The sequence below is a fragment of the Pseudochaenichthys georgianus genome, unplaced genomic scaffold (assembly GCF_902827115.2).
Source record: "Pseudochaenichthys georgianus unplaced genomic scaffold, fPseGeo1.2 scaffold_1082_arrow_ctg1, whole genome shotgun sequence".
NCBI classification, from domain to species: domain Eukaryota; kingdom Metazoa; phylum Chordata; class Actinopteri; order Perciformes; family Channichthyidae; genus Pseudochaenichthys; species Pseudochaenichthys georgianus.
Window position 1 is genome coordinate 5,001 of NW_027262042.1, and position 12,669 is coordinate 17,669.

Here is a 12,669-nt window from a genome sequence, read left to right on the forward strand (position 1 = left end):
TGAGGAGCGAAGAGGAGCGGAGGCTGGTGGAGGCTGCAGTTCAGGAGGCAGAGCAGCAGGGGGCCACAGTGAGCACACACACACACACACACACACACACACACACACACACACACACACAGCCTCACCTGTCATACTCCAATGTAACGGGAAAAAACTAAATAATAATAAAATGTCTCTACTGATCTGTGTTGTAAGTCTGATTTATGTTTGATTCCTATCGCTTCATATCGTCATTCATGGGAGCGATGAGGCGAGGCGGGGACGAGCTCTGCCTCGCCTCAGATGCCTCACCCCACAGACACTGGCTGGAAAGCGGCCCTGAGCGCGTGCCTGCTCCGTCTCCCTGCATGTCCCCAATGTAATGTTCGTAGATCCCTTCATCACATGTGTCCTCGCCATCCATCGTCTCTCAAGAACTTATTTCACGTATATGATATTCAGGCTCGCTGGTCTCATCGTACAACGGCACTGAGAAAGCACCAGGGGAGGCGGCCATGACCTCTGCCGCACTGCAGGGGGCGCACGTGAGCCCACAGGTCCTTGCTGCTACTGGTATTCTACACAGACGCAAACAACGAGCTAGACTTTTGAAACTACAGGGAGATGAGGAGGACTTTCACAAAACAGTGATAGATGTCCAGAAGGAGAGCATGGACTCCATCTATCATTTGGGATCTGACTAAGGAAGAACAATCCAATGTTTAGACGTTGGTATCCTTCTGTTGAACGGTCTGTTTGAAATGAATCGAAGCATCAAACTAAAAAAGCTTTTGAAAATAACCGAATATTTCGATTAAGGTCAAAATATAATATCTGAAAGAGTCCGCGCCTCCCCGCACGTCACTGGCACACAACTTGTTTCTAAATTAGGGAGGGAACTTAAAAACAAACATATCTTTAACGTTTTGTCTTTCAACAAACGTCTTTCTTTGTCTCTGCTCCCCAGTTGGTCCAGTCCTGCTCGCCCCCCTCCTCTGGAGCCCAGTACCCCCCCACGGTGATCTTAGGCTCCGCCCCCTCCTCCCCCTGCGTGGTCGCCCCCCCGCCCGGACCCCTGCTGCCCCTCCTCACCTTCAGGAGCAACTCTGAGGCCGTGGCGCTGGGTGAGGAATAATTTGAGAAAGAAAATCAAATTTGAGAATACAATTTTAAAAAGTTAAAAATCGTGTGTGTGTGTGTGTGTGTGTGTGTGTGTGTGTGTGTGTGTGTGTGTGTGTGTGTGTGTGTCTCAGCAAACCACAGTCCTCACGGTCTGGCGGCCTCCATCTGGACTGAAGAGCTCACTCTGGCTCTGGAGACAGCGAAGAGGTACTCACACACACACTGACACTAACACACACACACTGACACTAACACACACACACTGACACTAACACACACACACTGACACTCACACACACACACTGACACTAACACACACACACTGACACTAACACACACTGACACTAACACACTAACACTCACACACACTCACACACACTAACACTCACTGACACACACACTAACACTCACTGACACACACACTGACACTCACACACTGACACTCACTGACACTGACACACTCACACACAGACACACACACACACACTGACACTAACACACACACACACACACTAACACACACTGACACACACACACACACACACACACACACACACTGACACTAACACTAACACACACACACTGACACTCACACACACTGACACACACACACACACACACACACACACACACACACACACACACACACTAACACTCACACACACTGTCACACACACTAACACACACACTGACACTAACACACACACTGACACTCACACACACACACACACACACACACTGACACTCACACACACAGACACTCACACACTCACACACACACACACACACACACACACACACACACACTGACACTCACACACACACACACACACACACACACACACACACACTGACACTCTCACACACACACACACACACACACCACACACACACACACACACACACACTGACACACACACACACACACACACACACACTGACACTCACACTCACTCACACTGACACACACACACACACACACACACACACACTGACACACACACACACACACACACTGACACTCACACTCACTCACACTGACACTCACACACACACACACACACACTGACACTCTCACACACACACACACACACACACACACACACACACACACACTGACACACACACACACACACACACACACACACTGACACTCACACTCACTCACACTGACACACTCACACACACACACACACAAACACACACACTGACACTCACACACACACACACACACACTGACACTCTCACACACACACACACACACACACACACACACTGACACACACACACACACTGACACTCACACTCACTCACACTGACACACACACACTCACACACACACACACACACACTGACACTCACACACTCACACACACACACACACTGACACTCACACACTCACTCACACTCACACTCACTCACACTGACACTCACACACACACTGACACTCACACACACTGACACACACACACACACACACACACACACACACACACACACACACACACACACACAGGAGTTGTGTATTTTGTACGCCGACCTTGAGAGCCTTGAAAGACGCCTTTATAAATAGGATGTGTTGTTACTCTCTCACCCCCCCCCCCCCCTCTCTCCTCAGTGTGTGTGTGGGCTCGGTGTGTGTGAACTGCGTCTCTCTCTCAGACCCCTCCCTCCCCGTCTCCCCCCACAAAGAGAGCGGCTCCTGCACCGACGGAGGTCAAGAGGTCAGTCTCACACACACACACACACACACACACACACACACACTCATCTACACACACACACACACACTCATCTACACACACACACTAGGGCTATATTCGAATATCTGAATATCCGTTCGTTGGAGTACTATAAATGTTATCGTTTACTTTCTCCGTCTTTATATGTAGATTTTACTTTCCTCCGTTAATCTCCGTCACCTTGTTTCCATAGCAACAACAACTTCCTGTCAACAGCGCTAACTCTCCTTCAAAATAAAAGCATGTCCGTAAATAGGAAGCCAAACCAAATTACACTTAAGACACAACTGCAACGAAAGTAACAAACACGAAGCGATATCCTTTTCAACTTCAAAGAACACAAATCGGGTTCATCAACAAATAACTGTAAACAACAATACTGTAGAAAAACAAAATGGATGCCGTGGATACACCGAAACACACGTGTTGAAGCGGGTCGCTGCTGATTACTGCGCCTCCTCCCCTTTTTCTCTCAGGGTCTGTACCAGTTCCTTCGTCCCTCCTCCTCTTCCTCCCCCCCTCTCCCCCGCTCCTCCCCCCTCTCGATGGATTACTCTCAGTTTGGATCTGCGGCCCCCCCCACCACCATCATCCCTGCAGAGTCTGCCAGGTGAGGCTCTTTACATCCTCATTGCTGCTTCATAGCGACATCGTTAAAAGTCTCCTATTGGACTGTTCTCTCGGCACAGCTCAACATACCAAGCCGTTCCTGCCTCGCCCCTCTCTTCCAGCCGCTACTCAAGAGATGCTTCTGGGTCAGTGGCTTTCAAGCAATGTGACTCCACATCGTGTTCCAAACCACATCAAGGATTATTTCTGAACCAGTACGGAGCCCAACGTAGAGGCTAGCTCGGAGTGTTAGCATGCTAATGTAAACACAGACCAGATCACTTCCAGAACACGTCTCATTGTTTCTGACAGCAACGTTTCTGATTGGTCCGTGGGGGTAAAGCCCGCCCACATTTTAGTAATGTGGTCATGACGCAGCAAATCTGGATCAGCTCCGCTGTTCCCCGTTTTTAGAAACGTGGGTACGGAGGAGAAGAGAGAGGGGTTTCTGACACTTTGAGAGTCTCCTGACACACCGGGACGACACCGGGACACACGGGGGACACACCGGGAGGACAACGGACACACACCGGAAACACACGGGGACACACCGGGGATACACGGAGACACACGGGGGGGACACCGGGATACACCAGGGACCCACCGGAGACACACCGGGGATACACGGGGACACACCGGGGGACATGGTGATGTAGAGAAGACATCACATTGTGAGTCTCCTGACACACCGGGGACACGCCGGGGACACACGGGGACACACCGGGGATACACGGGGGGACACCGGGGACACACCGGGGATACACGGGGGGACACCGGGGACACACCGGGGGACATGGTGATGTAGAGAAGACATCACTTTGTGAGTCTCCTGACACACCGGGACACACCGGGGACACATGGTGATGTAGAGAAGACATCACATTGTGAGTCTCCTGACACGCCGGGGGACACATGGTGATGTAGAGAAGACATCACATTGTGAGTCTCCTGACACACCGGGGATACACCGGGGACACGTGGTGATGTAGAGAAGACATCACTTTGTGAGTCTCCTGACACACCGGGGACACATGGTGATGTAGAGAAGACATCACTTTGTGAGTCTCCTGACACGCCGGGGGACACATGGTGATGTAGAGAAGACATCACATTGTGAGTCTCCTGACACACCGGGGATACACCGGGGACACATGGTGATGTAGAGAAGACATCACTTTGTGAGTCTCCTGACACGCCGGGGACACACCGGGGACACACGGGGGACACGCCGGGGACACACGGTGATGTAGAGAAGACATCACTTTGTGAGTCTCCTGACACACGGGGGACACACCGGGGACACGTGGTGATGTAGAGAAGACATCACTTTGTGAGTCTCCTGACACACGGGGGACACACGGTGATGTAGAGAAGACATCACTTTGTGAGTCTCCTGACACGCCGGGGACACACGGTGATGTAGAAGAGACATCAGAAAGTGCATGTTGTATGATAGGAGACCTTTAAATCATCGCTATACGGTGTCATCATTACTGCATAATAACGCCATGCGTATAACTCCCCCCTCTCCCTTTCTCTCCCCCCTCTCCCTTTCTCTCCCCCCTCTCCCTTTCTCTCCCCCTCTCCCTTTCTCTCCCCCCTCTCCCTTTCTCTCCCCCTCTCCCTTTCTCTCCCCCCTCTCCCTTTCTCTCCCCCCTCTCCCTTTCTCTCCCCCCTCTCCCTTTCTCTCCCCCCTCTCCCTTTCTCTCCCCCTCTCCCTTTCTCTCCCCCCTCTCCCTTTCTCTCCCCCCTCTCCCTTTCTCTCCCCCTCAGTACCCCGAAGTCCCTCCCCCAGTTTGTGGGGGGGAAACCGTGTAAGTCGGTGTCAGGCTGCAGTTTGAAGGTGCAGGCAGCAGATGGCGCTGTGTTAGCGTTTTGTCCTGACGGAGGACGGAAAGACGTCCGAAACGCCGTGGAGGCTGCAGTCAAAGTCCAGCCAGGGTGAGACACACACACACACAGACACACACACACACAGACACACACACACACAGACACACACACACACACGCATACACACACACACACACAGACACACACACACACACACAGACACACACACACACACAGACACACACACACACACACACACAGACACACACACACACACAGACACACACACACACACAGACACACACACGCATACACACACACACACACACAGACACACACAAAGACACACACGCGCATACACACAGACATGCACAGAGACACACACAGACACACACAGACACACACACGCATACACACACACACACAGACACACACACAGACATACACAGACACACACAGACACAGACACACACACAGACACACACACACACACGCGCATACACACACACGCACAGACACACGCACAGACACACACAGACAGACAGACAGACACACACAAAGACACACACGCGCATACACACAGACATGCACAGAGACACACACAGACACACACACAGACACACACACGCATACACACACACAGACACACAGACACACACACACAGACATGCACAGAGACACACACACGCACAGACACACACACGCACAGAGACACACACACGCACAGGCACACACACGCACAGACACACACACAAAGACACACACGCACAGAGACACACACACGCACAGGCACACACACGCACAGACACACACACACACACACACACACACACACACTCACACACACAGACACACACACACACAGGCACACACTCACACACACACAGGCACACACAAAGACACACACTCACACACACAGAGACACACAGACACACACAGTTAATAAACACACTACGGGAACATTCACACTCCACTGTAGATAAGAACTGACACACACACACACACACACACACTCTCTTTAATCAGCACATATCTTGTGTGTTACTGGGCAGTACACACCTGTAGTCCACAGCCTATCGAGAAATAACAGGGAGATTCAGAAGACGTGTTTTTGTGTCTCACTTTGAGTTGATTTTCATTTCGTAAATGTTTTTCTCACTTTATCGTATTTGTTTTCTTGCTTATTTACATCTAGTTATTACCTACGTATCGAGCATCACACACACCTGCTGCATTCGTGCTAATATGTCTTAGCCTAAAGGATTATAGCTTAGAGTAACGATAACCCAAGAGCGGCAGCTTTTCACTGGGCACATCGAGTTGAAATATAAAAGCTTTTTAATCAAAGCTCTTACGCTGTCAAAAAAATACTTAGTAGTTATGTTATTTGGCCTTTTAGAAAATATGTTCATCAGGGCTTTCAGACGGTCACAAGGCGGATGTTCTGAGTCAGTTTCAGTATCACAAGAGTTTGAGTATTCTGAAATGCAATACAGTCCCCGTCCCCGTCAGTACATGCTCGCTTCTTTAGATCTATAACCATCATTCCCAGCTTATAGATCAAATTGGAGATTTGGATTGGAGATCGGAGCCGATCACGTGATTGGAGATCGGAGCCGATCACGTGATTGGAGATCGGAGCCGATCACGTGATTTTCAAAAAATCGGGGATCGCGATTTTTTTTTTTTTTTATATATATATAATTTTTTTTTTTATTATTTAATGTTACAAAACAAAAATGACCATGTTCACGTCTTAAAGTCATCCTGAGGACTTAGCTTTGGTTTGAAATTACACATCATCATGTATGTGTTGCTTTCTTTGGGCTTGTTTTCAGACCTGGTTGCTTATTCCTCTCAAAGCAACAGAGTGGGCGCAGTGTCTGATAGCAGCAGCAAGCTAACGAGAGGCTACGTTCAGCTGGTGACTCGGGAGGACAGAGAACATGTCAGGAGTTTGGAAGTATTATGAAATTGAAAGCGAAGGCAGTGGTGGAAAGAACAGAGCTACGTTCAACACGACCAATCTAATACGCCACCTGAGAAACAACAACACGACGAGTACACAGCGGCCACTCGGGTAACGGCACTGAAACAACCGACACTTTCAGAGGCTTTCAAAAGGAAAGAGAAACGGCCCCAGAACAGAGAAAAGGCCACGAAGATAACAGCCAAGATAGCTGAGTTCATCGCGTTGGATGACCAGCCGTTATCTGTTACCTTTTCTTTCTCTTAATGCATTGCATAAAGATCGGATCGGGAAAAATCGGTATCGGCAGATTGTCAAAATCAAATGATCGGAATCGGATCGGGAGCAAAAAAAGGTGATCGGGACATCCCACGTTTTAAAGAAGCAGCGACCTCCCCCCTCCCCCCCCCCATAGGAATGAATGGGGAACAGACGTGAACACAGCTCAAAATCACCCGACTTTGAGGTCGTACAGATTCGCCATACTTCAACGTAGAAAGAAGATTACGAGTTTAACCTGCTCTCCAGACTCTCCACTGTATTGGGCTGAAAGGGTTTTCTGATAGATGGAACACTTTTCCTCAAATCACAGTTTAAGTTTGGTGAACATTTCAGGCTTTTTCAGATCTGATATGGGGCGGGATGTTCAGAGTGATGACATCATCAGGTGAGAGGGGCTCTCAAATCTCCTGGAAACAGATCTTTAACCCGCTTTCAATCCCATAATATCCACATGTTCATTTGATTGTGGAGGATTTGAGATCTGGCCTGAAAGTGTCCTTGAGTGACAGAAGCTGCCTCGCCTCTACTGTAGACGCAGCAGGTCACCAGGGAAACCTTGTTGCCGGGCAGATTAGGGTAGTAGTGTCCTCATCAGAGCAAATACACCCAGAAACAAATGTACACACACACACACCTGAAAACACACACACACATTTTATTTTAGCATGTGTCTTTCTTACAGCTGGATGAAAAAGAGTGCGTCTGCACGCGCTCAGTCGCTCTTTTCTCTGGCTAAAGGCCTGGAGGCGAAGAGGCGGGACTTAAGTGCGTCAATCAACACTCAGACCGGCCTCTCATTGGACAAGGCCGACGAGGAGGTGGAGCTTAGCATCGCCAGGCTCAATGATTGGGCGGCTTACTGCGACAAACTGCAAGGAGGAACAGTGAGGCTTTTATTTATTTTATACATAGTTTATATATGTATATATATATATGCGTATCCCAACATTAGCCACCTTTAGCTTAGCGGTGGTGACGTGAAGTCATGTGACCGTGCTGTAGTTCCTTTATAGCCCAACATTAGCCACCTTTAGCTTAGCGGTGGTGACGTGAAGTCATGTGACCGTGCTGTAGTTCCTTTATAGCCCAACATTAGCCTCCTTTAGCTTAGCGGTGGTGACGTGAAGTCATGTGACCGTGCTGTAGTTCCTTTATAGCCCAACACTAGCCTCCTTTAGCTTAGCGGTGGTGACGTGAAGTCATGTGACCGTGCTGTAGTTCCTTTATAGCCCAACATTAGCCACCTTTAGCTTAGCGGTGGTGACGTGAAGTCATGTGACCGTGCTGTAGTTCCTTTATAGCCCAACATTAGCCGCCTTTAGCTTAGCGGTGGTGACGTGAAATCTTGTGACCGTGCTGTAGTTCCTTTATAGCCCAACATTAGCCACCTTTAGCTTAGCGGTGGTGACGTGAAGTCATGTGACCGTGCTGTAGTTCCTTTATAGACCAACATTAGCCTCCTTTAGCTTAGCGGTGGTGACGTGAAGTCATGTGACCGTGCTGTAGTTCCTTTATAGCCCAACATTAGCCTCCTTTAGCTTAGCGGTGGTGACGTGAAGTCATGTGACCGTGCTGTAGTTCCTTTATAGCCCAACATTAGCCTCCTTTAGCTTAGCGGTGGTGACGTGAAGTCATGTGACCGTGCTGTAGTTCCTTTATAGCCCAACATTAGCCTCCTTTAGCTTAGCGGTGGTGACATGAAGTCATGTGACCGTGCTGTAGTTCCTTTATAGCCCAACATTAGCCTCCTTTAGCTTAGCGGTGGTGACGTGAAGTCATGTGACCGTGCTGTAGTTCCTTTATAGCCCAACATTAGCTCTTTACTTCAGAGGGGGGACATGGAGATGCTGCCTTCAGGGTCAAACACAGAAATAAGTCCTCCCTGCTCCTCTCTATGTTGATGATTCTCAGTAACATGGTCTCTCTCTCTCCCCCTCCCCCCCAGTCTCTCCCCCTCTCTGGCTCTGCTCTCTCCCTCCCTGAGGCTCTGGGGGTAGTGGGAGTCGTCCTCCCTGATGAGAACCCTCTCCTCTCTATGGTCACTCTGCTCGGAGCAGCCATCTCTTTTGGAAACGCCGTCATCTTGATCCCCAGTGAGAAGAATCCACTGCCTGCCCTGACCTTCATTCAGGTAGGTGATGGGACATCCTTCAAAATAAAAGAATGTATGTGTAACTGTAAATACTGATCCTCCTCCTCCTCCTCCTCCTCCTCCTCCTCCTCCTCTTCCTCCTCCTCCTCTTCCTCAGGTGCTCCAGGCTTCAGATCTTCCTGCAGGATTAGTGAATATCATCACTGGTTATAAAGATCAGCTGACGGTCTCTCTGGCCAATCACAGCGTCATTAAGGCCATCTGGTACTGGGGCAGCGCTGAGGTAAACACACACACACATACACACACACACATACACACACACACAAACTTAAACGGGCAATTTCATATATTATTTTATTCTTATATTTGTGGAGAGCTGGAAATGTTGGACTCATGATGGATGAACTGTCCGCACTAGATTCAAATATGAATATATTTATATATATTTTTGGGCATTTAGACTTTTTATGTATATTTAAAAAATTATTTGTATTTTTTTCAATTTCAATTTTTTATTTATTTGTTTTATTTTTATATTGTAAGTTTGAATATTTTTATACTTTTAGATTTGATACATTTATATAGATTTTTTTTGTTTACGTATTTCATTTATATATCGATTTTTTATATTATATATTTACATATAAAATCTTGTTTTATTATCCATTCAGTTTAATCACTCTTCACCGATCATCGCCAGTTTAAAGAGATTCACCGAAACATTTTGAACGAGGACTTTTACTTCTACTAAGACTAATTCCTACTTTTACTAAAGCTCACAATCCCCACATTAACCCCTCTGGTTCTCAATTTCATAATATTATAATAGGGAGGCGTGTGGTGCAGTGGGTTGTGCGTTGGAAACAGGTTCAAACCCCAAAAAAAAAAAAAAAAGACAACAAAAAATATATAATAATAATAATTAAATTTAAATACAAAAATGTAAATTACAAAAATAAAGCAATACAAAAATACAAACAAATACAACATTATTAATTATGAACCCCCTGTTTCTCCGGTTCTCTTCAGGGATGTCAGTTCCTCCAGCACTCCTGCAGCTCTCCTCTGAAAACACTGCTGCTCTCCATCCAGCAGAAAGGGGGAGAAAGGGGGAGAGACTGGACTCACCCCTCCATACTGGAGGAGATGGGGAGGAACGCCGTGCAGTGGAAGAGCATCTGGATCCCCACGGCATGAGGGGGAGATAATAGCTGTTAAAGAGGGAGATGATATCTGTGGAGAAAGCGGGAGATATCTGCTATTAAAGGGGGAGATATCTACTGTTTAAGGGGGAGATATCTACTGTTTAAGGGGGAGATATCTGTTGATTAAAGTGGGAGATATCTACTGTTAAAGGGGGAGATAGCTGTTGATTAAAGGGGGAGATATCTGCCGATTAAAGGGGGAGATATCTGCCGATTAAAGGGGGAGATATCTGTTGATTAAAGGGGGAGATATCTGTTGATTAAAGGGGGAGATATCTGCCGATTAAAGGGGGAGATATCTGCCGATTAAAGGGGGAGATAGCTGTTGATTAAAGGGGGAGATAGCTGTTGATTAAAGGGGGAGATATCTGTTGATTAAAGGGGGAGAAAGAGGGAGATATCTACTGTTAAAGGGGGAGATATCTGCTGATTAAAGGGGGAGATATCTTTATAAATAAAGGATCAGGTTTAATTAAAAGAGAATTGATACCAAACAAGGATTGAATGTCAAAATGTCTTAGTATTTGTTTTTAAATGACCTTTTATTTCACTGTTTTTCCACAAGTTCTTTGTGGAAACGAGCTATTCTTCAGATCAGAAGTCAGCCGACTATGAAACTGAAGAAATGTGAGAAAGAGAAACGTCAACCGGGCAAAATCAAGTGAGCGAGCAGAATGAGAAATAAAGAGATTAAATATATTAACGGTTTAAATGTTAAGATTAAAATGAAGCACTTAAAACAGACTTTACTGAAAACTTCAAAAACGTACTTTCATGATGAAGTTTATTCCTCTGTCAGAATAAACTACATTACCTGCATCCTCTATCATGACTATTCTGTCAATTAAATGTAATAATACGCTTATTTTTTGGGTGTGTTTTGCAGTATTTAGACGACAATGAAGGATGATTCACAGATAATATGAGTCACGGTTAGATCAGTGTTTTGGAAGGAATTGTTGATCATAAATAGCAAAAAACTAGCAAACATCTATTGTTAGATCTAACTCAGTGACCTTATGTGCCAAATATATAAAGTATAGGTTGAGAAAACACCACAATAACATGACAAAAGAGAGAGATGCTATTCCTGAAGCATGAACACGGGAGGACTTTATACCTCTATATGTTGTGTTTCTGTGTTGGTCCCTGAACGCACCATCTCCTGGTCCAATGGGATTTCAAAGGTAGAATAAAATGTCTTATTTTTCTTGAATACATTCCTTTTATAAACCTGAAACCTCGTCTGCCTTACAGGTCTTTCAATGACTCGGCAATAAACGGTCAATGTTGTGACCGTGAAATCAAAATGTACTGTTTGTTTATTACTGAACAATAATCCAAACCTTTAACACCATTAAAAACACATTCCTTCTGAAATATTGTGTGTTTTCCTCTATAGCCCAACATTAGCTGCCTTTAGCTTAGCGGTGGTGACCTGAAGTCATGTGACCGTGCTGTAGTTCTTTTATAGCCCAACATTAGCCTCCTTTAGCTTAGCGGTGGTGACGTGAAGTCATGTGACCGTGCTGTAGTTCCTTTATAGCCCAACATTAGCCTCCTTTAGCTTAGCGGTGGTGACGTGAAGTCATGTGACCGTGCTGTAGTTCCTTTATAGCCCAACATTAGCCTCCTTTAGCTTAGCGGTGGTGACCTGAAGTCATGTGACCGTGCTGTAGTTCCTTTATAGCCCAACATTAGCCTCCTTTAGCTTAGCGGTGGTGACGTGAAGTCATGTGACCGTGCTGTAGATCCTCTATAGCCCAACATTAGCCACCTTTAGCTTAGCGGTGGTGACATGAAGTCATGTGACCGTGCTGTAGTTCCTTT

General features: G+C 46.8%; 1 protein-coding gene across 1 annotated transcript in view; it reads left to right on the forward strand.

The window, feature by feature from the left end:
- The window catches only part of aldh16a1 (aldehyde dehydrogenase 16 family, member A1), a 17,160-nt gene extending 4,941 nt beyond the window's left edge, over nt 1-12,219 (forward strand). Inside the window, exons 6-15 of the mRNA XM_034076862.2 lie at nt 1-68; nt 950-1,106; nt 1,236-1,311; nt 2,723-2,828; nt 3,323-3,456; nt 5,229-5,396; nt 8,222-8,423; nt 9,485-9,670; nt 9,789-9,914; nt 10,664-12,219. The exon at nt 1-68 is cut by the window's left edge and continues 91 nt beyond it. Of these exons, the coding sequence (XP_033932753.2) occupies nt 1-68; nt 950-1,106; nt 1,236-1,311; nt 2,723-2,828; nt 3,323-3,456; nt 5,229-5,396; nt 8,222-8,423; nt 9,485-9,670; nt 9,789-9,914; nt 10,664-10,831 (1,391 nt within the window). The 3' untranslated portion in view covers nt 10,832-12,219. The remainder of the gene's footprint in view (nt 69-949; nt 1,107-1,235; nt 1,312-2,722; nt 2,829-3,322; nt 3,457-5,228; nt 5,397-8,221; nt 8,424-9,484; nt 9,671-9,788; nt 9,915-10,663) is intronic.
- Nucleotides 12,220-12,669: the final 450 nt, after the last annotated feature.